General features: G+C 37.8%; 1 protein-coding gene across 1 annotated transcript in view; it reads left to right on the forward strand.

Annotated features, from left to right (window-relative positions):
• Window positions 1-24,240, forward strand: part of RNF144B (ring finger protein 144B) — a 93,717-nt gene extending 69,477 nt beyond the window's left edge. The window contains exons 4-8 of the mRNA XM_063097998.1: window positions 101-161; window positions 17,251-17,455; window positions 19,239-19,383; window positions 22,711-22,800; window positions 23,967-24,240. Coding sequence (XP_062954068.1) covers window positions 101-161; window positions 17,251-17,455; window positions 19,239-19,383; window positions 22,711-22,800; window positions 23,967-24,107 — 642 coding nt within the window. The 3' untranslated portion in view covers window positions 24,108-24,240. The remainder of the gene's footprint in view (window positions 1-100; window positions 162-17,250; window positions 17,456-19,238; window positions 19,384-22,710; window positions 22,801-23,966) is intronic.
• The last annotated feature ends 1,618 nt before the right edge of the window (window positions 24,241-25,858 follow it).

Consider the following 25,858-nt stretch of genomic DNA (forward strand, 5'->3'; position numbering starts at 1 on the left):
GGATGTAATAAGCAAGCTAAGAAAGAGAAATCATAAAAGGCTGGTAACTCAGGACCCTGTGATGACTGAAATCTCATCTTTCTACTGTCTCTGGTTTCAGATTGCCTGTTTGGTACCCGTGGATCAGTTTCAGCTGTATCAGCGGTTAAAATTTGAACGTGGTATGTGCTCTTTTTTTTTATCCTGATAGTGAAAGTGGTTTTACATGTGTCATTTTTACACTAACCCACATGGACGATTAAGGCAGCTGTAGGCTGTCAACAAAGTCACAAGAGGACTGAGAAAGGGGAAAACTGGAGCAACATAAAATTTCAACTCTCTCAGCCACAGCTAGAAAAATGCAGACTAGCAAGAAATAGAACTTTCCTTATCTTGGTTGTTTTGTATTTTTAATATGGCTCATGTGAAAAAGGTTTTGCAAAAGTTAGATGTTTTCATGATAAAAGTAATACAAAAGAACGTGACTCTCAGAATGGGTTTTACCACCAATTTTCTCAGGCTTGAAGATCACTTGAAAGCATTAATCAGCCCAAACAGTTTTACTGCTCCTTATAATAGTCACTATTTGTCCTTTTGATTCTACTTTTGTAATCATAGTGAGGTTGAGATAGTTTGGATATATATCATTCTAATGCGAGAATATATTGGGCTGATTTTCTTTCTGACTTCAGACTTGGGGTAATTTACATAGCTTTTCTATTTATACTGCCCATTCATCTGTAGGAGTTATATTTTTGTTCCTTTTTGCTTCTGACAGGTCTTTTTAAGAAACACTTTCTTCCTTGACACAAACTAATATATTCTTGAACTAAATGGTCTATTTTTTAGTAACTGAGTAGGAGAAAAATTGTTTTCCCCAGAACTCGTAAGACTGGAATAATCTCATTGAGTGTATTAAAAAAACCTCTAACCTAGCACGAGCATAAAGTTTTCTGATTGCTAAACTTTAAAATCTGCATTAATAAAATCTAGAGGTGAGGGTAGAGAGAAAATTAATGTTTTTGTGCCAGTGAATTTGCTAAGCACAACTACCTTTAATTCATTTATGTTTTGCAACCACCCTGGCAGATAATTCTTACAGGAAAAGAGAAAAAAACAAAACAAAACACAAAAACCCAAAAAAACCCCATGCAGAGCATGAAGAAAGGTCAGGGGATTCGTAGGATGCCATTTGCTACCTTAGACCGAGATCTGGCTTGTGACTTACTTTTTCAGTAAGCCAAGAGCTGATTCATCTCTCATGGGTGGGCCACTTAACTCATAAGACTGATATATTAAGCTGATTTTATATATATATATATATATAGAAAAATTGGACCAAGTTGTTTGAATTTCAAATGGCTATATTTCTATAGGGCAAAAATACTACATTTTGCCCTATAGAAAGATCCAGATGTAAAGTCAGGAAATAGAATGTTGTTGAACATAGAATCAGAACCAGAGGGGTTGGATGAATTATAGGTTTGATGGATGAAGACACAGTCTGATGCATCTGTCCTGTGTGGATTCTGAGCTAACTTGAGAAATTAACGATGGAAGTAGTTTGTATCGGCCTCCCTGATCCACTGGCATGGGCAGATTAGATTGAGAATTACAACACTAGATGCTTATTTATGTGATCGCTAAAGATGAGAAGGGCATCAAACATCTGCCTTGCCATTCTCCCACTTTATCCCAATATCTTCCATTATAAAAATAAATTATCATTGGAACATGAGCATTCCAAGTATTTGCCCTGTGGATGACTACAGCTGGTAGCAAGTGCCATGATTTGAGGGCTCTTACCTGGAGAAAGTCTAAAGAGTTAGGTTTGATTTTCAGATTCTTCTTAAATGGTGAGATGTGACCTATCAACCTCATCAGTCCTACTTAGTAACTGGGACTTGGTCTGTTTACAGTATTGCCTTGCCTATATGCATCTCTCCTCTCCCATGGCCACCGGTCGCCTCCCAACTACACCCTTGGCCCCTTCTGTCAGTAGCAGCCTTTATTCCTAATTGTTTACACTTTAGAGGGCATAGTTATGAACTCAAATGCCTTTTTGTAGTTAGACAAATTTTAATAGTACCAGGAATTAAAACTTTCTGTGGGTTGGTTCTCACTGATGAATATAAAGTTTTGGTTGATTTTAAAAATAGTGCCTAAGAGCCTGAATGCAATTGCCGGCTCCACCACTTAGCAGTTGTGTGTCCATAGGCAAAGTACTTAGAATTTCTGCACCTCAATTTCCTCATCTGTAAAATGAGGATAACTGTCCCTCTACCATAGGGTTGGGATGAGGACTGCATGAGTTAATACTTTTGAAGTACTTCCTATGAGTGCTTCAAAATCTTCATATTAACAATTGTTGGTAATAAAATGCTAATAAAAGTAGCACCTTTACGTTAAAGTATGCGCAATGTTCTTCTACTTCCTTTTTTTTACAGATGAGATAATCATACAGTTCTTTAGGAGATATCCTCATGTTGAAGTAGACGTTATGCTTATCCTGTCAATGGGATCAGAACACTTGAAGTTAGTCGGCCACATCTGTCTTTACAGTAGGAGTAGCTTTGTCATGGGCGAGGTACACGTAGAAAATCATTGGCCACGATTCACGTTTTTCCCTGAGATAGTGCTTTGCTGTGAGATTGGGACTTTCTGAGTTTTCTGGAGTGTTCAGCCTTACTTGTGATTGACTTACTTACATATTCAGTCTGTGATAATATATTACAATCAACTTGGGCGGGCTTTGGAGCCAGTCTGTCTTTTTTAGCTGGTGTTGCATATCTCTACTTTCATTCATTATAAGTTGATCAAATAGTTTTCTTCATACATGTAATTTATTTTTTCTCACAAGTTCTAGGCAGATACCCCACTATAGATCCTATGCATTGACAATTGATCTTACCGTTCTTATTTTATAGATGAAGAAACTGAAAATTGGATAGGTTGAGCCTTGCCTAGTATCACTTAGCTTCCTCATCGATAAAAATTTTACAGTTCTATAATTTTTTTATTGTGGTTAAAAATGTATAACATGGAAGTTGACATATTAACTATTTTTAAGCATACAATTCAGTGGCGTTAATTACATTCATACCTATGAGCAATCATCACCACTGTCTGTTTCTAAAACTCTTTCATCACCCCAAACAAAAACTTTAGCCATCAAGTGATAACTTCCTATTCTTCCTCCCCCAGCCCCTGGTAACCTCTAATCTACTTTCTGTGTCTGTGAATTTGCCTATTCTAGATATTTCATGTAGCTAGAATTATACAATATTTGTCCTATTGTCTATCTTTATTTCACTTGGTATAATGTTTTCAAGATTCATACATGTTGTAGCATGTATCAGAACTTCATTTCTATTTATGGCTAAATAAAATTTCATTGTATGTTTATACTGCATTTTGTTTATCCATTCACCCATTGACAGACACTTGGGTTGTTTAACCTTTGGGCTATTGTGCATAATGATGCTAAGAACATTGGAGTACAAGTATCTGTTTGAGTTACTGCTTTTAATTTTTTTGGTATATACCTAGGAGTGAAATTGCTAGTTATATAGTAATTCTAGTTATATAATTTAGTTTTTGAGGAACTGCCAAACTGTAAGACCCTACAATTTAAATATAAGTTTAATTAGACATTTTACTGTTGTCAATATTGAAGTATGTTAAATTAGGTGACTTTTTGATTCAATCCCTCATTTTATAAAAAAGGAAATTGAAGCCTAGAGACCTTTTGATCTTAGGTGATTTTGGAAGCCCATTTGTAATCATGTAATTCTTTATTATCATCTATTATAAATAATTATTATTGAAAAACAGAAGTTCCAAGTAAAAGTAAGTTAATAAAGTGCTACATAATGGAATTTACTTGATTGAGATAATTTTTATCCAAATCATTACACCTCATTTTTACATAATAGATTTCCCATCTACCTCAAACTCAAGACCTTTACCAGGTCTATGGGTAACTTTGAGCTCTATGTCATGAATTTTATGTGGAACCGTTTATAAAAGGATCTTGGGATGCATTAAATACTCACTAATACTGTTAATGGGTTAAATGACCAACTGGCTGGAAGTAAATCTCATTGGTTGGGCTGGGAGACAGAATGCAGAGATTGTTGTTGCTCTGAGAAAATGCAGAATCAGATTAGATGAAGCCCTATTTTTTGTTATAAAAATTATTCTTGGATTTGTTCAATTCTTATTGCCCACCAAGTCTTTTCTTGTTCTTTAATTTGTTGTCCAGTGTATGAATTGTCCACTGCTTTATGTTACATATTTGATTCGTTTGTCTTTTGTGTCTTTGTTTTCATCCAAGTCTTTGTGGGGAAAAATATTTTGAGCAGGCTCAGGCAAAAACCATCACTCTGCTTACACAAGGCAGAGAAACACTATTTAGCATTCATTGGTTATTCCTATCAATTTTCCATTCATCTGTGACTTTCGCATAGTATGTTTGTGGCTTTCCCTTCCTGTGTCAGTCTTCCAATATTAACAAAGAAAAAGGAATGCTTAAAAAAAGAAAGAAAGAAAAAGGAATGCTAAGTTTGGCATGTGTTAGTGACCATTGTTTTACTTACCACTGGTTCTCAAAGCACATGCCTGACAATTAACGCTAGAATTTTGCTTGTCTCTTATTTCCAGAGACTACTTTTTCAAAATAGCTTTTTTTTTTTTTAAGAAAATTGGGTTCAGATTATCTATCTCTAATTCTTAAGCACTTTTCCTATTTTTGTGGCCCTGTTTTACTTTTTATAACTACAAGTTGTTTTAGTTCCTTGCTAGGTTAATATGTCTATTCTTGGATATTTGTACAGTGGTTAGGAATTCTTACAGATGGTTTGTCATATTGTTCTCATTTATAAAAAAGTGAAGTGAAATAGGAATTTGTTTTTCTGTTGTTATCCATTAATCCTGCAGTATTTACTTGTGCATTCAATATGTACTTATTTATGTACAGAGTATCTATCCTCTGCCAGGTGCAGTTCTAGAAGCTTTCTCAAGCTATGGCTCCACCTTTCTTTAAAAGCCCTTATGTTCTCAGCATTCTTCACAAACCTCCTTTCATTCTGTCTTCACATTTATGATATTGCTCTTTGAGTTTCATCTCACTCTTTTATTTGTCCCTGGTAAAATGTTCCCACACCATCTTTTATATCTGATCCTAAAGGTTTTTTCTCATCAGAGATCGCTATGTTGTTATTTGGTTTCTTTAGTGTTCTTTTCTCTTTTTAAGACTGTGTGATACTTAACGACCTTATTGACTGCTGAGTTTTATTTTTTAACACCTCTTATCTTTTGTTAGTCTACTAAATCGATTTTATTTTAGTTGGTAATTAAATTAGCTTGAGTGCATAGTGTTTCCCACAATAATAAAAATTCATGTGATGTCTTTTTTGGCACAGCCTCACAATGGTGTAGGATGGCAGAAAAACCACTCATATTAGTTGAGAGAATGTATACAATAGAATAAAAAGCAAACTCCACTTATCTAATGCAGATGGCGCCCGGTGGGAAAACCAAGGGTCTTGGGTTTGGGCTTTTTTTTTTTTTTTTTTTCTTCCCAACTTGGGTTCAGTTTTTTAAAACTGAAAGTAATTATTTGGGTCAAACATGGTCTTTAGGTCTTGTGGCAGTTTAAAATTTCCAGAGTGCCTATTCTTCAATAATTTTCAGAATGCAGAAGAAATAGCTTTAAGTAGCATTCCTGCTTTGCATAACTTACATGAACATGCAAAGTCTTAAGATCAAATAGCCACAGGACTTCAGTAATCTATTCTACTTTCCATAAGTAAACTGTAGCTCAAAGACTGTGAATTTGTCTGTCTCTGATGTAGGTATGTCACAGTTAATCACTTCTAAATCATGGTCATATTTCAGGTTTGGGGGTACTATTACTTGGGGGCTGAATTACAGCTCCCTGGTTTCTCATTTTCTAGATTTCTGCACTTTTCTGCACACAATGCTTCCATCACTGCTGATGCAGAAGATATTAGTCAAATATGCATGAGTTCTCCTTCTTCCAACTTCGGAATAGAAATTTGAAGGAGGAGCAACTAAACCTTGAACTCTTTGGATAATTGTGCATTTTGTTTATCTGCATGATAACTGTTTCCTAGTCCAAAGTCAGGAGGTAAAACTGAATTCACAATAATAACAAGTGTTTTTAGAAAATATCTCATCAACTCTGTTGGGCTTCCTTTCCGTCTCAAATTCCTCTGAGATTGTTGTTGTGGAGGAGGCCGAGAGGAGGAGACGCTCTTCCGCATGTGGTAGCAATCTACCACCTGGTGTCCATCAGTATCCTCTTTTCTGGCTTGGGTTCTGGGCAGTCTTGACAGATACCAGGCCTGCCAATGTTTGATGTCCATTCTGCATTTTTTTCCTTCTCTACTAATCTGGCCTCTGGGCCCCATTTGTGGTACACTCTGTTATGTGAGGTATATAAAGCAAAACTCTGCTCTTAATGGAACACTGGAATTATAATAATTCTAAAAAACCCAGCTCTTTTCCTGTCTATTGACCATTACTTGTCGTGGCTCCTCTAGGAACTGGGCTGAAGGGCTTTCTGAAGGACAGATGCCTTTTGGGAGGAATCTGGACACACTTGCCTGTCCAGATTCCTGTTCCTTTGGGAGAAGCTTCTCCTAGAGTGCCCTGTACAAACATTTCTCTGAATTGTTGTTGCTGTTCTTCAGGAATATCTGAGTGTGGGGCTGAACAGTGTAGAACCTTGCCATATATGCCATCATTCTCTATTATTACTGCAGGAAATTGGTCTATCAATACTATTCCTTTCATTTTTGTTATGTCTCCTCATCCATTTATTCAACAAATGCAACATTCCAGGAATCTTGCAAGGTCAGCCACTGTCAGCAAGAGGTGGATTTGTCTCTCAGAGAACATTTGGCAATGACTGAAGACATTTTTGATTGTCATGACTGGGAGGTGGGGTGCTACTGGCATCTGGTGGGTACAGGCCAGGGATGCTGCTAAACATCTAATGTGTGGGACAGCCTCCACCACAAAGAGTGATCTGGTTCAAATGTCAATAGTGCTGTTGTTGAGAAACCTTGACCTAGAGGATGGGGATACAGTAGTCATCAAGACAAAATCCCTGCCCTAAAGGCTCCTAGTGTATGTGTTTGGGGGGGAGGAGCAGGGGGATTAGATAATAAATAAATAATATTAGATAGTGGTATATACCATTTATGTTAACAAAGAAGGGTGAGGGAAAAGAGATAGATGGGGAGGCTATTTTGGATAGGATTTTCATGCAAGACCTCTCTGAAGAGATAATCTCTGAGGATAGACTTGATTTGAAGTGAGCAAGCCTTGTGAATACCTATGGGAAGAGTATCTCAGGCAGGGTTAAAGGTAAGTACAAGGGCCCCAAGGCAGGAACAACCCTGGTTCATGTTTGAGAAACAGCAAAGGCCCTTTTGATGGAGTTCAGTGAGCAGAGGGGAGAGTCATAGGAGGTAATTTGAGAGTAGTAATCTAGGGCTCAGTGGCATAGGTTATGATGATGATGCCTAAGTGTGATGAGAAGTCATTGGAGGGTTTTTATCAGGAGAGTGCATTGATATGCTTTCCATTTTTATAAGATTACTCTGGCTACTGCAAGAAGAATAGGTGGTAGTAGAACCAAGTGGCAGCAGAGAGATCTTTTAGGAGGCTGTTACAGTGATCTAATCCAAGATGGCGCATTGGATTATATGCTAAAAGCGGAAGTACTGAAAATCACTAGATTTGGACTATATTTTGAAGGTGGAACTGTCAGAATTTTCTAGCAGAGGAGTAGTTGGATATATGAGTCGGAAGGTAAGAGGAGAGGTCAGGACCAGCGATATAAATTTTGGAGTCATCAGTATAGAGGTCAGGTTTAAAGCTATGATCTTGAATGAGTTCACCTACGAATAGAGTGTGGGTATCAGGACTGAGCCCTAGGCGTTTTAGAGGTGGGGAAGAAGAGGTAGATCCAGCAAAGGAGACTGACAAAGAATGGCCAGAAATAGGAGGGTACTTGAAAAAGTTCATGGAAAAATAGAATTGAAAGATAAAACTAATATTTCCACGAACTAGTTGAAGTACCTGCATATTAATCCAGAAGCTAGGTGAAGATAGTGTTTATAGAGGAAAGGGTGTCAACTGGATCTGATGCTACTGAGAGATTAGGAGAGATAAAGACTGAAGAGTTGGTAAGGAAGTGGTCTTTGGTGACCTTGACAAGTGGGGTGACATTGACTAGGGCAAGTTCAGCTCATCTGCTCTATCAGGAGAACAGGTGGAGAGGATATGGGCATGGATGCAGGTGTGCTGTAGATTTGGTGTGCATGGGTTCTCTTCTAATTGCTCTTCTCTCCTCAGTGAAATGAGGAAGGTGAGCAGCTGAGAGTCAGAGGGATAAGGGGGCATTGGAGATTTGAAGCAAGAGGAGGAGCTTTATATACTATGAAAGTACAGTGAATCCAGGAATATTGAACATGAGTTTTACAAGATACTTCCCAAGAGGCATGCACTCATAAATCATTCAACAAGTGTTTATAGAGCCCCAGCTTTGTGTAAGTTACTGTGTTTTTCAAGGTATTCAACTGTGACCCAGAATAAGACATACATTTTACCTTGAAGCCAGTACACATACACACCAAGACAGAACCAACAAAACTTTCAGGAAACTATACTTACATGAAATGCACTCTATTTTTTTTTCTAATCTATTTCAGTTTTAAAAATTGCTCGTCACAACCCATTAAATTGATTTCCCAATTCCCATTGTTTGGAAAACACCACGATAATGGATAGATATGTGTGTCGCCTTTCACAGAGTTTAAAGTCACACATTAAGGTTGAGGATTAGAGGAAAAGGAGTGGGGAAGGATTTCACTAATTTATATGGAGAACCTGCTACATCAGGCACTGTGTTAAGTGTGTTACATGCAGTGTCCATTTAATCTTGACCATCCCCGTTTTATAGGGAGGGAAGAAGTCTTGGGTTAAATGGCTCCTCTAGCAAGTGATGATGGAACCACACTTCTTAATAATATAGGAGTTAATATTTTACTTGTTTTATTTCACTTGTTGTTGGTGAAAAGTTATATAACTTTTAAATGATAAAGTTATTTAAAATGAAATTATATTTTACTTGTTGTCAGTGAAAACGAAGAATTTCTATTCTGGGTTTGTTTTTCTGCTTTTGTAAAATCAGAATGCTTTATTATATGTGTAAATCTCTAATTTTGCATTACTTATATAAAATTTGGAAATCTTTCAGATCAAAACTATATGTAGATTGGCTGCTTATTCATGCTTCTAACCTATAGGCTTAAATGTGATTTTTAAATAATGTATAGCCATAAATAACCCTCAAAAGCAGGACTAATGTTTATTCAGTGTCATCTGGTTCTCACAAATGTAGCATCTCAAAGGCTTATCTCCAACAATTCTTTTTAAATTATCATAATGGTTTTTAAATTTTTATTTCTCAAAATCAAAAATACATTTTCAAGAGATAAATTTAGGAAATATACAAAAGTAAGAGAAAGTAAATATACATAAAGAAAGAAGTAAATATTCCTTTACCCAAAGATTAGTTAACTTTTGTTTTACACTTAATGTATTTAACTCTATTCATTTTTATTACATATATATTTACAAAAAGCAAAGACCTTGTTTTATTTGTCCTTTTATTTATTTAAATGGATAGATAACATTGTATGTACTTACCATGTACAACATGATGTTTTGAAGTATTTATACATTGTAGAATAACTAAATCTAGCTAATTATCATAGGTATTACCTGGCATAGTTACCATGTTGGTAGTGAGAACACTTTACACCCACTCTTAGCATTTTTCAAGAAAACAATGTATTATTAACTATTATTAACTATGTAGTTACCATGTTGTACAAAAATCTCTAGCAATTCTAAGCAAATTACATTTACCCAGTTGAAAGAGCAGAGTGTGCATTCGAGCTAAGGGGTTTCTGCCAAGAAGCAAAATAGAGAAGGTAGAGAGAAAAACAAATTGTGTTAAGTATTCTTTATGTGTTCAGGCCCAGAGGCACCAATATACCGTTTCTTCTCATTCAGAAATGCCCTTCATGAATTTCTATAAAAGACTTGTGTATGGCTGACTACAAGGGATGAATCTCGTTAGTTCTGTTTCTATCTTCCAGTAAGAGAAATTGAGTCATCATTCCTTTGAATGTTCCACCTTTTATTCCTTGCTAACTTACTTGGTTCCGTGCTTTATCATAGAAATATAAAGCTTAAAAAAAAAAAGAAAAAGAAAGAAAGAAAGAAATATAAAGCTGACAGGACTTTCAGGAATTTAGCTAGATTTGTCTCTTTCTACCAGAATAGTTATTTACTCTGCTTATAATGGTTTATCAAGAAAATAATGCCATGACTCTTTTGGCAGATATACTTTACATAACCAAAGTAGTATTTAAAAGCTTTAGGACAAGCTCAAGTATGCATGTGAAAAAAAATCTGTGCCTGAAAGCAAACCTTACCTAAACAAGTGGTAACTGTATTGCTATTGTGGGTGTTCTCCTGAATTGATGAACATTTCTCCAGGCTTTAATCATGTCAGCTTCTAACTAGCAGTGCTTGCTTTTTATTCAAATTTTTTCAAAAGGGGGCTTGATAGTGGTGGTGGTGGGGGGGGGACTCTGCGAGTAGTAGTAATTTGAATTCGTAGATATCTGGTCTCTGTTTTCTCCCCCCACTCTCTGCCTGTAAAGAGGAAAAATTTTGGTCTGCTGGGGTCAACAGGAGCATACTGAGTGTGTCCCATCTGCTTGGTGGTGTGAGGCGTTCTCGAGAGCCTGGCAGGGGGATCCAAAACATCTCCTTTTGATGTACTGTGATTCCAAGTGGAAGAAACAGCCTGTACTCTAGGGTAGGGTACTCCTGTACATCATGGCAGGTGAAGAACCCAGATGGTTGTACAAGAAGCAATTAATGAATAGTAAACTAGAATATATAATCAGATACATATACTATTTAGAAGAAGAAGATATATACACATGTGAGTTTTACTTCAGGTGTGTATGCTTGTTTGTGAACAGAACGTTCAGGAAGCAGGAAAGGTTGGTCAGCAAATATGGCTAAAAGAACTGTTGCTGTTCCAGTTCTGGTTTTTCTTTCTTTTGTGCTGTGCAAACTCTGCTCCTCACTTTCCCACTCCGTGCTCTACAATTGTCTGTGCTGGGTGTTGGTTTCATTATTGATATGTTTACTCTCAATTTGGCCTATGTTCAGTGATGTGTTTGTAAAGTCTCATAGTTGGGAAAAGCAATTCTGACTTGTAGTGTTTACCATTTTCCTAGGTGTAAATATTTCACCATGGTTGGTTTCAAGTTGCCAAAGTGATGTCACTGAACTCAGTTGGGAGGAGATGCAATTGGTTCTTGTAAGCCCACAAGAGCCCACTTTAGGACACGACTGCCTGTGTCCTTGCTCAATGTTTCCTTTAAGTACAAAATTGATTCTAATATCTGGAAAGAGACTATTGTCTCCCAAATGCTGGCCACCTGCAGAGTTGCTACCCCAGGGATTTATTTTTTAAATCTCTGTTTACGTGGTGCTTTAGCTCTTTCTAATCTGAGTATTTCATCTCAACATGTGTGATCTGCTTTGTTCTGTGATTAGGAGAGATTAGTTTTACTTCCTAATTTTAAAATTAAAAGGGGAAACTTCATTGTGGATACTTGGACAAAAAAGAACAAAACCTTTCTGTATGTATTATTAAATATTTCTTACCTCCAGCTCTAAGAGCTGCTCACAGATAAGTGTTAATAATTTCATTGTTGTTATCTTGTGGGATGCACTGTCATATTTGCATTGGTTGGTTTCTTTTTTTTTATTTTGACATTGTGTTTGTTTTAAACATCTCTTTCCCATTTCATACTGTGAGATTTCTGAGAAAGAAAGCCTTTATTTTTCATCTTCATATGTCCAAGGTTTCTTATTAGTACCTAAAATCAGTCATTTGTGGAATGAACAATGAATAATAGACATTTGCCTTATTTTCAGTCTTATAATTACAAGAGGTCATGCCTGAAGGAGACATTTGGAATAACCCAAATTAAAGTGGGTGTTGAAACTTAGTTATGGCATGATTCTTGTAGAAGTAAAATATCTTCCGGGAGAAATCTAGGACTAATTCTTGGATACCATCCATGGATAGGAGCAAAGGAAGCTGTGTTGGTGAGAAAGGAGAATGGTATGAGGAAAAAGAGAAGAGAGGGCAGGACTTCACATATAGAAGACAAGAGTTACAAAAAGACTATCAGATATAAGATGGATTGAGAAATATTTGCTGGGTGTGACTAGAGGGATGTCACTTGTAACTTTTAGAGAACAGTTTATTAATGTGTTTGAAGTAAAAGCTTTATTTCAGAGACTTGAGGATATAAGTGGACAGCAATGACAGTCAGTGAATGTGGATTTCTCATCCAAGGACTGAAGTAGATAAGAAGTAGAATACGTGTTGATTATAGAGAGACAGTAGAGTTATAGAACAGGTAATTATTATCCCTTTTAGTGTCAGAAATATTTTTTGTTGTTATCCTTATAAGTGACACTTCATAAAGGAGGTTTAATGTTGAAATGTGCTATGTGTAAATTCCATGTTTTGCCAAGTCAACATCTTTCCAAATTTGAGAGCCCTAAGTGAGGTGGGTGGAGATTTATGGTCTAATACAGATCATAACATGCTTTCAACACCAGGACTGATATTGGATGATTTAATGTGCTATGCACATTTGTTGATGAGAGTACTAGAAGAGAATGGAAAATAAATTCCAATGCAAGGCAATTCAAGATGGTATTATTAGTGTGTGTATTACAAGTCAATTGTTTGCACAGGTTTGAAAAATCCAGGAATTGCTGCTTTAAATCAATAGGTAGCATCCCATCATTGTGTCAGGTAAATTGGAGCACACAAAGAGAGTAAGAAACGCCATGCCTACAATCTAAAGAGAGTAAGAGCATCACCATGAAATGAACAGAGAACAGCAATTAACAAAATGTTCATTACGTGACCCCCAAATTAGGGCAAGTACATAATAGAAGGTGGGTCCTTTAAGAATAGATAGACTACAGTGTGGTAAAGAAGAGAGGGGATTTTTAGGGGAAAGAAAAAGCATAGAATGAGAATTGTAGGATTGTATATATGGAGAAGAATGTGAAACAAAGAGGGAACCTGAATATGTTTCAATGTTGTAAAAAGTAAATCGTTTTCCAGGTAACAGCTTAGTTCTAGAATTATTTTATAAGAGTGTTGTTCATATGCCAGATTCAAAGTAGCTTTTTAAAACCAGTTTTTTATAATTATAAACGTAGTATATTTGCACCTTTAAAAAAAAATTCAAGTTTAGTAATAAATTTTCGCCTTCTCCCTCAACCCCTGCCCTTTTCACAAGGGTAACTGTTATGTTTCTTCTGAAAATGTTAAACCATATTTCTATATATACATATTTTTATAAACATGGTTTTCCCCCCTCCCCCCCCGCATTGCATCTGTACACTTGGCTTAAATAATTCAAGGAATTTTTGTGGTTATTCTTTCTTCTTCCCTCACCCTTTATTTGTTTGTGTGTTTATTTATTTATTAATTTTTAGCTCCCACAAATAAGTGAGAACATGTGGTATTTCTCTTTCTGTGCCTGACTTGTTTCACTTAATATAATTTTGTCTAAGTCCATCCATGTTGTTGCGAATGGTAGTATTTCGTTCTTTTTATAGCAGAGTAGTATTCCATTGTGTAGATGTACCACATTTTCATTATCCACTTATCAGATGATGGACATTTGTGCTGGTTCCAGTTCTTGGCTATTGTATACAGAGCTGCAATAAACATTGGAGTACAGGTATCCCTTCAGCATGATGATTTCCATTCTTCTGGGTATATATCCAGCAGTGGGATCGCTGGGTCATATGGTAGATCTATCTGTAATTGTTTGAGAGACCTCCATATCATTTTCCATAAAGGTTGCACCATTTTGCAGCCCCACCAACAGTGGATAAGAGTTCCTTTTGCTCCAAAACCTCTCCAGCATAGTGTACAATCATATGGATATACATTATTTGTCTGCTTACCTATATAAAAACCTTACAGGTCAAGGGTTTGGATCTCCATACAAGCCAGCCACCAAAAACAAAACAAAACAAAACAAAACACAAAACAAATTTGTCATAGTGTGTTAATTTTTATGGATCTGGCATAGTGTGCTAATTTTTCAAAAGTGTATATATTTTTATTATGGTGCACAAGGTTTTCTACAGGATAATGTATGTTGATGTATATTTTATTTCTGTTTATATATGCACATTTTCATGCACCTCACATATAGAATAATAGAATCATTGGTTTGGAAAAGACTTTACAGGTCATCTTGGACATGATGCTTTGATCCCCTTGATAAAACACCTGCCACATGAGAGGAACAGTCCTTATTTGAACTGGGTACGATTACTAGAGATATTACTATTACTAGAGATAGCACTATCAGTTAAGATGCTTTCAGCTGCAAGGAACAGAATTCCTGACTAAAGATGGCTTAAATAGCAAGGGCATTTAATCACCTCACACACAGGAAATTCTGAGATTGTTGCAACAGCCCAAGCATCACAACTCCACACAGTTGTGTTCAAAGGCAGAGTGTCAGAATATGATTCTTCCTTGCATGTCAGGGAGGAGATCCTGCCCAGGACCTTAATGGACCTCCCCTTATCTCCCATTGGCCAGTATTGTGCCACATGCCCCAGCCTTAGCTGCATGGAATTCTGGGAAAGCACATCTCTGGAATATTCAGACTCTTTAGTGATGGGTCTTCTCAGCAAGGAAGGTTGAAAGGGGTTGGGAGAGATGTTAAGTAGACACTCTTCAGAGCTAGTTAGAGTAGCCAGTTCTGTTTTTGGATAGAGAGTCAATGTCTATGTCTTAGGAACTTCACTCTTGGTCATATTTATGCTGTATAAGTCATTCCTAAAGAACAAGACTTCTAATGCAAGAAATAAGGTCTCCCTTCATCTACACTCCTTTGCATGGTCCTTTATATACTGTATTAATGGTGAAAAAAAACAACAGATCACTCTTTTCCATGGCTCAGACTCTTACTTGCATGTGTGCTCTATTGTGTACCATAGCTGCACTGTGTATTAAGTTCCTTTCTTTATAGCAATTCACCAAAATCTGTAATTGCTCCTTTGTTATTTCTGCTTCCATTGTGCCACCCCAGATACCTGACCTAATAAGCTGATAGAAACCAGTCAGAACTTCATCTAAGTTATTTGAATTGATTAGTTATGAGAACAAGTTGCATCTTTGTATCTTTTTAAGGGGATCACTAGGAATGCTATATATTTTAATAGTAATATGTGTCATAACTTTTCTTTCTCTTCTCTTTCTTTTTCATCAAACTTTTAAAACCTCTGATTTAGAGTGGATGGTAAGTAGATATTTGATGTGAGAGTCCTTACTTCTTTGGCTTAGTATTTGTGAAGCAGTTATAACAGTTTGGAAGAAAATATTAAATGGTTTGGAAATAAAGGGGCAAGACCTTGGATCCTGTATGTGTCACTGTCCCCTTGATTTCACAGTTTTAGGGATCTTAGAGCATCCATCTCCCTTGGAGTTTATCTGTGAATCATGGGATTCCCCTTCTGATTATATTTGTGTCAAGGGCCCATCATTTGTCAACTCTACCCCCTAGAATTCTTAGATAAGAAAATATATTTAAAGATGCTACTTTTGATTGAAAACTTGTAATAATTAGATCCAACGATTTTGTTTTCTAGGTGAACATCAATGGAGACAGTATTTGTTGGAACATTTCCAATTTTTTCCCCCAACATTTAATTTGCAAAATTATTAACTTTAAAAATACACCTCTACTTAATACCTTTATTTCCTTTTTGTACCACCTTTTGGATTTGTTTGCCTCCTGTGTATAAATTTGTAGGCAACACAAGCCCTAGGAGATTTAAAACTAGAATCCTGTCAGTTCAAAATTTGGAAAATACACCTGTTCCTCAGTATCCATGGAGAATTGGTTCTAGGACCTCCTGCAGATACCAAAATTTCTGGTTCCTGATGTGAAATGGCTTAGTACTTGCATATAATCTCTGCATATCCTCTTGTGTACTATACTTTAAATCATCTCTAGATTACTTATAATACCGAATACAATGTAAATGCTGTGTAAACAGTTGTTATACTGTATTATCTAGGGAATAAGGACAAGAAAAAAGTCTGTGCATGTTTAGTACAGAGGCAATTTGTTTCTGAATATTTTCGATCCATGATTGGTTGACTCCATGGATGTGGGGCCAATCCATGGACGTACGTTGGTTCAGAGAAGAAAGGGCTACTGTACCCTTCAAATAATATCATTTTTCACATGGCGTGTTTCTTAAAGGTCATATTATGTGGAGAGAACATGGGGTCTGTTACTGAATAGAAAAGGGAAAACTAAGCAAGATTTGTAAACACTTGAATAGATAGTTGTCGACCTTCCAACCCTATCTTTTTTCCTGTATGCCATTTAGATCTAGCCAATGTGGTATGATTGGCTATTGTTTTATGGTCTGTGAAAGTCCCTACCTTTTGCTTTTAGGGCATGTGGGTCTTTTACAAATTGTCTCTAACTAGCACATTGGTAGGGCAGCAGAATACCCAAACTGATGGGTAATCTGACTTCTTGGCTAAGCCACACAAGATACTATTTGGTTCCTAACCTGTTTGACTCTTATTCTTTAATTTCCTGCTATACATCAGAAGAAATCTTGCTACCTATTTCTTAGTGCCTGAAAGGACAAAATCTTTTGTGACAAATGCTTTTTCTTTTTTTGCTTTGACAGGTTGTTTAGGTCCAATTTTCTTCCAAGATAGTACACAAATAATTGTAGAAGGGACTTTTTGCCTACTTTGAGTGCTCAATGGCAAGAAATAGTCTAAAAGAGTTACAAATTTTGGTGAGAATACTCCTTATTTATTCATAAAGCAGTGGTGGCACTTCCATGAGTATCTACTTGCAGAAATGTGGCAGGGCTGAGTGACTTTGTGGACACTAGGTTTGATCCATTATGAAGCTGAGTAGTAGAAATCATCCCCCTTGGTTGTACAGTATTATACTTCCATAAATATAAGTCTATGGAAGAGGGGGAAAAAGGGGGACAAAGCCTGAAGCTTGAATCAAAGACAGATAGACCATCACATTTTCTTTCTTTATGCTTTAGAAGTTCACCTGGATCCCTACCGAACATGGTGTCCTGTTGCAGACTGTCAGACAGTATGCCCCATCGCTTCAAGTGACCCAGGACAGCCTGTGCCGGTGGAATGTCCGTCTTGCCACCTGAAATTCTGCTCTTGTTGCAAGGATGCTTGGCACGCAGAAGTCTCCTGTAGAGACAGTCAGCCTATTGTCCTGCCAACAGAGCATGGGTAAGAAAGGAAACTTTGTCTTTCGGATTATTCACTAGTTTTCTTAGAAACTCAGCGTATGTTGCCTGGAGAAAAAGTTATTTTGTGATGGTGTTTTGAGATTGCTTATTTTTCTAAGAACTTCCTTGAGAAGTAGCTCAGAATTGGTAAGTTGCTAACAAAAAATAACCAAAAAAAGCATTTCTAAAATGGATTTAGTTGTTTATCCCAGGAGCATCTTCAGATATTGCTGAAATTAGAGTTCATATGAGTTTTGCTTTCTCTTTAGATAGAGAGGCACCATGCTTCACTGGTTCTCAGCAGAAAGTCATGGCTTGTCCACAGCTATTTGCTTAGATACCATGTCTGCCTACTATCAGTATCTCTCATTCTTCTGGTTTGCAAAATGAGACAGAATTATTTACTTACCTGACTAAATTGTCAGCTCGTGATGTATGCCAATCACGTGAGAGGGCACAGAGCAATAGAAACAGCCCTACCGTGGAGATATAGTTCTAAATTCTTAGGGAATATAGGAAGAGAGAGCTTCCCTCCTAATATTTTGTGCTCTGAAAAGATGGTGCCACGGTTGAAATTTTGTTATAATGTGAAGCATTTAAATCTGTACCTTTTAGGACAGAGGGTTTTTATGGCATCAGCAGTACCCAGAGTAGAGACCTTTGTGTTTGATCCCTTGCTTTGCTTGAGGCTATGGCTGTCCTGAATCAGCAAGAACAAAATAACCAGTGTTAGAGTCCAGTTGGCTTAATCACCCCGCACCCTCAGAATGTGTTGAACCACTCTTCAGGAATAGTAATGCTGCCTGGCTGGTATGCTGTGTTTGACTCTCAGACCAAACAAATCGAGAGGGGAAAAAAGATCTAATAGACATGGCAGGCATGTGCCCTCTTAGCCAGATTTAAACCAATGCCTCCTACATTTTCATTGCCTCAGCAGTAAGCTCCCTGGGTGTCACAGGGCAATATAAAAAACCTGTAGGGTAGGATTTGAGTTCTGACATTGTCACTTGGTATCTGTGTGTCCTCATCCAAGTCACTCAGCCTCTATGAGTATATTTCAACTGCTGAAAAAAAGGGGATTAAAATAGTAACTATCCCAGAACTGTATAAGGTTATTGTCTATACCAAATCTGATCATAGATTTCAGGACACTTTGTGAATTGGATGTCTCTGTGTGCTGGGTGGTGGTTACGATGAACAGCAGCTGAAGTGTAATCCAGTGCTATGGCTCACCTCTCCCTCCCTCCCACCCCAATTTGTGCTGCTTGCTTATCTATTCTGCCCCTTTGGGCTGTGAGCCTGTACAGTCTATTCATCTGTTTGGAGAAGAACTTTTCAGTAATATTGAACATTGAAATTAAGGTATTGATTATTGAGACCCCCTTCGTCATTTTTTTAATGAACAGACCATTAGATAGATTATCTATGCCCAGTTTGGATCCTGAGCTAGTTCCTGTGCTGTGTAGCCAACTTCTTAAACTTCTTATTCAGACAATGTGTACTCAGGGAATGAAATATTAATTTGGCAAAACAGTTAAATCAGCTGTGGAGAGTGTAAGGATATAATTCATTCAAAGCCAAAATAAATACATTAAGATTCTTTCTTGTTTTGAGTTATCTGAACAACTAATAATCTGTGTCTCTCCTATTTTTACCCTAACCCTTTTCTTTGAAAAGTGAAATAAGCGTGGATAACTAAGAGTTCATTACCTACTATCAGGAGTCCTGGGAATTCAGTTGATGACCATAAACTGAATTCATTTTCTTACTCATTTTGTTTCTAGGGCCCTCTTTGGGACAGACACAGAAGCCCCCATTAAGCAATGCCCAGTTTGTCGGGTGTATATCGAACGCAATGAAGGCTGTGCTCAGATGATGTGTAAGAACTGCAAACACACATTCTGCTGGTACTGTCTCCAGAACCTGGATGTAAGTTCCACCTGGAAGAGGTTTATCATAAGGTCTTTCCTATGCTGTAACTGTACCACAGCCAGTACCCTACTGGTTTTCCTTTAAAAATATTGAGCCTATTTTTGACCAAAAGGAATTTATTTTTTTTAAGGAGATTTCCTGAACCTGCTACTTTAGATATCTCTAAAACCTCTTTTTGATTATCTTAGGTGTGTCACCTTAGTTTTAAAGGCAAGCTTTTGTTCTAGGGGCACTTCCTGCTTTTGGGGCATTGTCTCTGTTATGTAAAGGAATATTAGTGTCTTAGTTCTATAGTGCTGTTGTAACAAATTAACACAAACTTAGTGGCTTAAAACAACACAAATTTATTATAGTTCTGTGCATTAGAAGTCTGACATAGGTTACACTGGGTAAAAATCAAGGTGTTGGCAGGGCTGCCTTCTTTTCTGGAGGCTCTAGGGGAGAATCGTTTTCTTGCCTTTTCTACGCGCTGGAGGCTCCCTGTGTTCCTTGGTTTGTAGCTCTTTGTTCGTCTTCAAAGCCAGCAACATCACATCTTTCTGAACCTTGTATAGTCATCACTCCCTCTGACCACAGCTGGGAAAGGTTCTCTGCCTTTAAGGCCGTAGGTGATTAGACTGGGCCCCCCTGTATAATCCAGGATAATCTCCTGCATCTCAAGATCCTTCATGTAGTCACATCTGTGAAATCCCTTGTGCCATGTAAGGTAATAATATGTTCACAAGTTCTGGGGATTAGACTGTGGGCATCTTTGAGGGGCAATTAATCTGCCTACCACAATTAGGTTTTTTTCCTCTTTTTGAATTAAAAAAAAAAAACTGTTCAAATCAATGGTGTCTCTTAACTAACTCTCTCATTCATTTGCCTGGCAGTGGTACTTTTTGTCAATGAAGTATGTCTTCTCAAATTCACGTGCAGCTTCATTCAGCCATGTGCTGATGGTAACCTGAGAGGTAGAAGGTGGTGTGAAAGATTGGTGAAAAGATTTGATTATAGCTTTTTAAATTTGGGGTAGCATAAGGCTGTTCATAGATGTTTCCTATTTTGGCAGTTTGGACCTATAAGATATGTACATATCAGTGTAAGCCTCCAGTCAGGGTAGTATTGCTATTGTTTTCTCAGCTCTTTGTTTTTATTGCTTGGTTTGCATTAATTCAAGAAGCAACTTGTGTAGTGCTTTCATATCACCTGTGCTCAGGGAGTAAGTGTGCAGTTAAAATGGGATGCTTGCTGGCCGCCACATGCCAGATTTTTAACTGATAGTTAGGTACATCATTTAGGATGACATCTATGAGTAAGAATCTTAATCAGCTTGATCTCAGTGTTTTAAGAAGAGGTAGAAATTGGGGAGAAGAAAATTGACATTTTAGACAGGTAGTTCAGCTCAGGTTGAAAGAAATGTTTTCCATTAAAAAAAATTTTTGATTTATCATAGCTCCTTGAATTGCCATTATGTTTGATATTTAAGGCTTATCATGATTCTAACTGAGTGATATTATGGATGAGGATTTAACTGTACACCCCACATGTTTTATAGATAGAAATCTTTTTTGTTTTCCTTTAGGTTTAGCTGGAATATTAATTGGGTTTGTATCCACAAGGAGGCTAGGTCCATAAGGTTTTCTTTAGAAGGCAAGAGTATAAGGAAATATGTGCACCAGATCTCCATCCTTTGGCTGAAATGTGTTTGGAGGATGGTGTTGCAAAGAACACACTGTTCTTTCGCTGTGTTGTTCTGGTGCTCGTGATGAAATGGTACAGATGTTAAATGGCTGGATACACAGACTTCAAATGTCAAAGCATCTTTTTCTGGTCACTGTTTTTTGAGATCTCATTTTCTCTGTTTAGCCCAGGGCATTAGCTTGTTGTTAATAATGTTTTATTCTAGGCAAGTGTTCTGAATTAGATGATCGTGTTGATCTCTGTTTATAGAAAGTTTGAGAACATGGGGCCAGAAGTGGGATGACGTCTAAAATCCAAGCCTAAGACAGACACCAAGCAGAGATGCTGCGTGTTGCTGTGGTATCGAGCTAGTTTCTGCCTTGATCCTCATCCCTGCAGTTTCAGAGGATGAGATCGTCTTCATCATCTGCTTTGGAATCCTGTCCCCAATCGCAGCCTCGGAGACTTGTTCCCAATGGTTGTTTCTTCTCTCTCCTGTGGCTCAACTTTCACTCTCTACTCTCTCAACAAATCCATGCATTCGACCATATCCCTTTTAAAAATGAGTTAACCTTTTCTCAAGCCTCCATCTTTTCCTCACTTTCCCTCTATTTCTCTCCTTCCTTTAGAAGACAAGCCTCAAAAAAGCCTAATCACTTCATGCTGTTGACATTTACTTACCTCCCACTCATTGCATTGGGGTCAGATGGCCACACAGTCACACCCTGACTGTAGTCTTCCCACAGCTTTGAGGGATTTCTTATTGGAAAATTAAATGGATACTTCGGTCCTCATCTTACCTAGATTCTCTGCTGTGTTTGACACCTTGACCACCTTCAGTGACACTATCTCAGCAGGTTTCCCTTCTGCCTTTCTGGCCACATCTCAGTTCCCTTTCAGGCTCTTCCTTGACCCGTTCTTAAGAGTTTGTGTTTAATAGCCTCTTTGTTTCTCAGTCTAAACCTTTTCCTGGGTAATCTTATTCTCTTCTGTGGTTTCTCCCACCCCATACACATTGATGCCTGAGTCTTTTTTTCTCTTCCGGTTCCAGATCTCTATAATGAGCTTCCTTTTGAACAGTACTCCTTGGACATCTCAACTATCTCTCAAGTTCATCATGTCACAACCATGGTTATCACCTTCCCAACAAAATCCACCTCTTTATTGTCATTTCTCTCAACAAAGCCACTGCCTTTTTTCTTTGCAGCAGCTTTCCCCTCATCAGTGATTTCTTCTCCGTTTCTCCATCTAGCTAGTTACTTTCTTAATGTCACGTGACTGTAATTTCCTCTTCATCTGTCCCTTAGCCGCTGACCGATTTTTCTCATCTGTTTTGCTACAACAGCCTTTTAGCTTCTTGGCTCTTGGTCTTCCCTTTCCATTATACCTCTGCTAGAGCTACTTTTCTAAGATAATTGATCAGGTCATTACTCTTTTTGTTTAGTATCATCAAGAGTCTCATTGATTATAATCTGTTTTCACTCGGTGATTTACAAAACTACCAAGATATTCTAAAGATTATGAGTTTGAAATTCCTAGAGTGAGTCATTAATATCATCAGAGAGAGACTTTGCTTCCACTAGGTGATCTGATGATGTGGTTTGTATCCATCTCTCAATTCAAAACTCTGTGTTTATTGAAACCTTTCTCTTTGTTTTTCAGAATGACATTTTCCTCAGACATTATGACAAAGGACCATGTAGGAATAAACTTGGCCACTCAAGAGCATCAGTGATGTGGAACCGAACACAGGTATCCTGACCTTAAAGGGAGCAGGAGATAAACCAGACTTGTGAAGGATTAATGAGCCCACCTCTTCCTCCTCCCTACTCTGTTCCCTACTGACTCATCCCAGCCTGGGAGGTTCTGGGGAGTCCTGGGACAGGGCTAGGGTAAAGTAACAGGGCAATTGCTGAAGTGAATTCATGAACACAGGCTTCTTGAGGACAAGTGGAGGGTCAGGAGCACGAGAGAAGCCAGACAATTAACAGTGACCTACAGAGTGAAGGCAGATGTTCTTTCCTCTTGAAAAAGTGTGGAATGACTTCCCTAAAACCCTTGAAGGCATATTAGCTATCAGAGTCAGTGTTCTAAAATCCTATGAGCCCCTGCTGGGGCTTAGATCCCTCTGTACACATTCCATTGTGTGTTTATGTGGCAGGTTCAAAGGGAGTTACGGTTTATTTTTAATAGTGTTTTATGTTTATTAAAGGCTGTGTTCCTTTTGAAGGAATCAATGCTAATATCCTAGTGATCATTATTAACATCCCTGTGAGGCTGTTTGGGAAAGTCAGGTGGAGAGAGAGGCTGCATCAGCAATTCATGATCATACCGAGCTTGCAGCAGAGCTTGGCGTAGCATTTGGTTTGTTCTCATCTTTGATTTAGTCCTTTGTGTCTCCCTGGTTGGTATCCAGTTCAGAACATTGCTGGGCACTGGCTAAAAGTATATTTTATGTGCCTGAGATGGTGTCTTAGTTGTTTGGGCTGCTATAACAATTTACCAAAGACTGGGTGGCTTAAACAACAGGAGTGCATTTCTCACAATTCTGGAGGCTGGGAAGTCCGAGATCCAGGCGCCAGCACGGTCAGGTTCTGGTGAGGATTCTCTTCCTGGTTCACAGATGGCTATTTTCCCCACTACATCCTCACATGGTGGAGAGCTGAGAGAAAAGAAGCAAGCTCTTTAGTATCTCTTCTTTTCAGGGCAAGAATCCCATCGTGAGGGCCCCACCCTCATAACTTGATTAACTCCCAAAGGCCCATCTCCAAATACCAATGTGATTAGGATTTCAACATATGAATTTGGCAGGGGGAGGTGGTCAAAAACATTCAGTCCATAGTGGATGGTATAGTTGGACTAAGTGTATGTATAGGAAGATTTAACTGCTGAAATATGCTTTTCTTCTGAATTTCCAGGTGGTGGGGATTCTTGTAGGATTGGGCATCATTGCCTTGGTGACTTCACCCTTGTTACTCCTGGCTTCTCCGTGTATAATCTGTTGTGTCTGCAAGTCCTGTAGGGGCAAGAAGAAAAAGCACGACCCCTCCACAACCTAAACATCTCTGTGTTCACGTGCCACAGATGTCTGGGTTATATGAAACAGCACAGTGATAAAGCCCCACTTAGTGACCTTTCCTCCTTCTCCTTGCCAAACTTTGGAAGTGCCTCTGTGTCCAGACTTTGAACTTGCCCGCCAGCCTTCAGCATTGGAAAAGACCTAATTCTGAGTGTGAGTGTTCCTGTGTAAAAAGAGCTGGGCTCCACAGTCCAGGCTGTGTCTGTGGAGCCTGTCAGGAGCTTTGGAGTTGCTTGGTGGGGGAAACTAACACATCATCATTCTATCATCCAAAGGATCCCACTGGACTGTTCAACTTCCAGACACATTCAAGGAGCCTGACTGATCATTTAATGTAATAAATGTATTGTCACGGTTGGCAACATATGACATAACTGAGAAGACAGTCTGTTCTGTGTTGATTTGACCACCATGAGAAACACAGGGGAAACCCGACGTGGGAGGGGAAAGATAAGACTGCATAAGGAGAATTTTCATAAGAACTATATAAAGCAGGTTGCTTATCTTAGGGGTTGGTAGGGTGTTTGTGCCTCTGCTGGCTATTGGGTGTGCTGTTCCCAATGTTCCCACAGTGACTTGGCAAAAACACAATAGGTTTCTCCTTGTGTGATCTCAGCTTCAAGCAGGAGAAACTGCTGTGCAGAAGTTGTCCCTTCCCAGAGAAAGGGTTGCTGCATGTAAAACAATATGGTCTAATTTAGTGTCTCCCCCATGGGAAATGTAAGTTTTCTAAGGTGACCAACTCGTCTCTTACAGCCAGTAGCTATGGTCTACAAAATTGTTTTATATGAAATATGGGTGGAGTGGTAGAAGTTCAAAACCTTTATCCTAGATAACAGGGACCTTTTTCAGGCTCTGTGTTTATATGCCCAACAGATTTGGAGTTGGACCTAAAAGTACACATCAAGAGTAAATATTAAAGTCCATATGTGCATCTAGAATCCATATAACTTGCAGCCTACCTAGAATTTCTATCCATTGGGCATACATGGGTATACCCAATAGTGCATAGAGAATAAATGTTTACTTAAAAGTCATTCTATCTTTTTGTGACTAAAATGGTTTATTATAAATCAACCTAAAGATTTTCTTGCATATTATATATGTGAATTTTGATTGCAAGTTCATAACTTACTCAAGGGTATATAGACTCAGAAACATCACTCTTTTAAAACAATACTTAGTATGATATCATGCCATCTCTGTAAAAACACCAATTGATAATCAAGTTATTTACATATTTTCAAACACAATTCAGAGAAGCTCTCTTCTCAGCATAATTTATTATTGCTCTTTCTGCATCTGTTAAGCACTAATTTTAGTGCTTTGTGTGTGTATAAGGCACTGATAAAAGAACAAAAATACACAAGAAGTAAAGTAGAAATGCTTTACCTATCTTAAATAGTTTGGATTTGTATCACCTCACTGTGACTTAATTTTCCCATTATACCATCAGTCTGGTTTGAATAAACGGATTTTGAAAAGACAAAAACTTTTTATCCAATGACAGGATTATATAATTGCCATTAGCAATGCAGCTTGGTGCTTAATGAGAACTATACTAAATGTTAATGAAGAGCTCTCCTTGAAGCCAGGGGTACCATATCAGGAACTATTCAGGACCTATAATATTTTCCGAGGTAACTGGATAATTAGATTATTAAATTGCTGCTATCCTGGACCTATTATAAAAGGACAATGCATTACTTAAGTAACGGGATGTATCCTAAG

This window comes from Cynocephalus volans, chromosome 5 (assembly GCF_027409185.1).
Source record: "Cynocephalus volans isolate mCynVol1 chromosome 5, mCynVol1.pri, whole genome shotgun sequence".
NCBI classification, from domain to species: domain Eukaryota; kingdom Metazoa; phylum Chordata; class Mammalia; order Dermoptera; family Cynocephalidae; genus Cynocephalus; species Cynocephalus volans.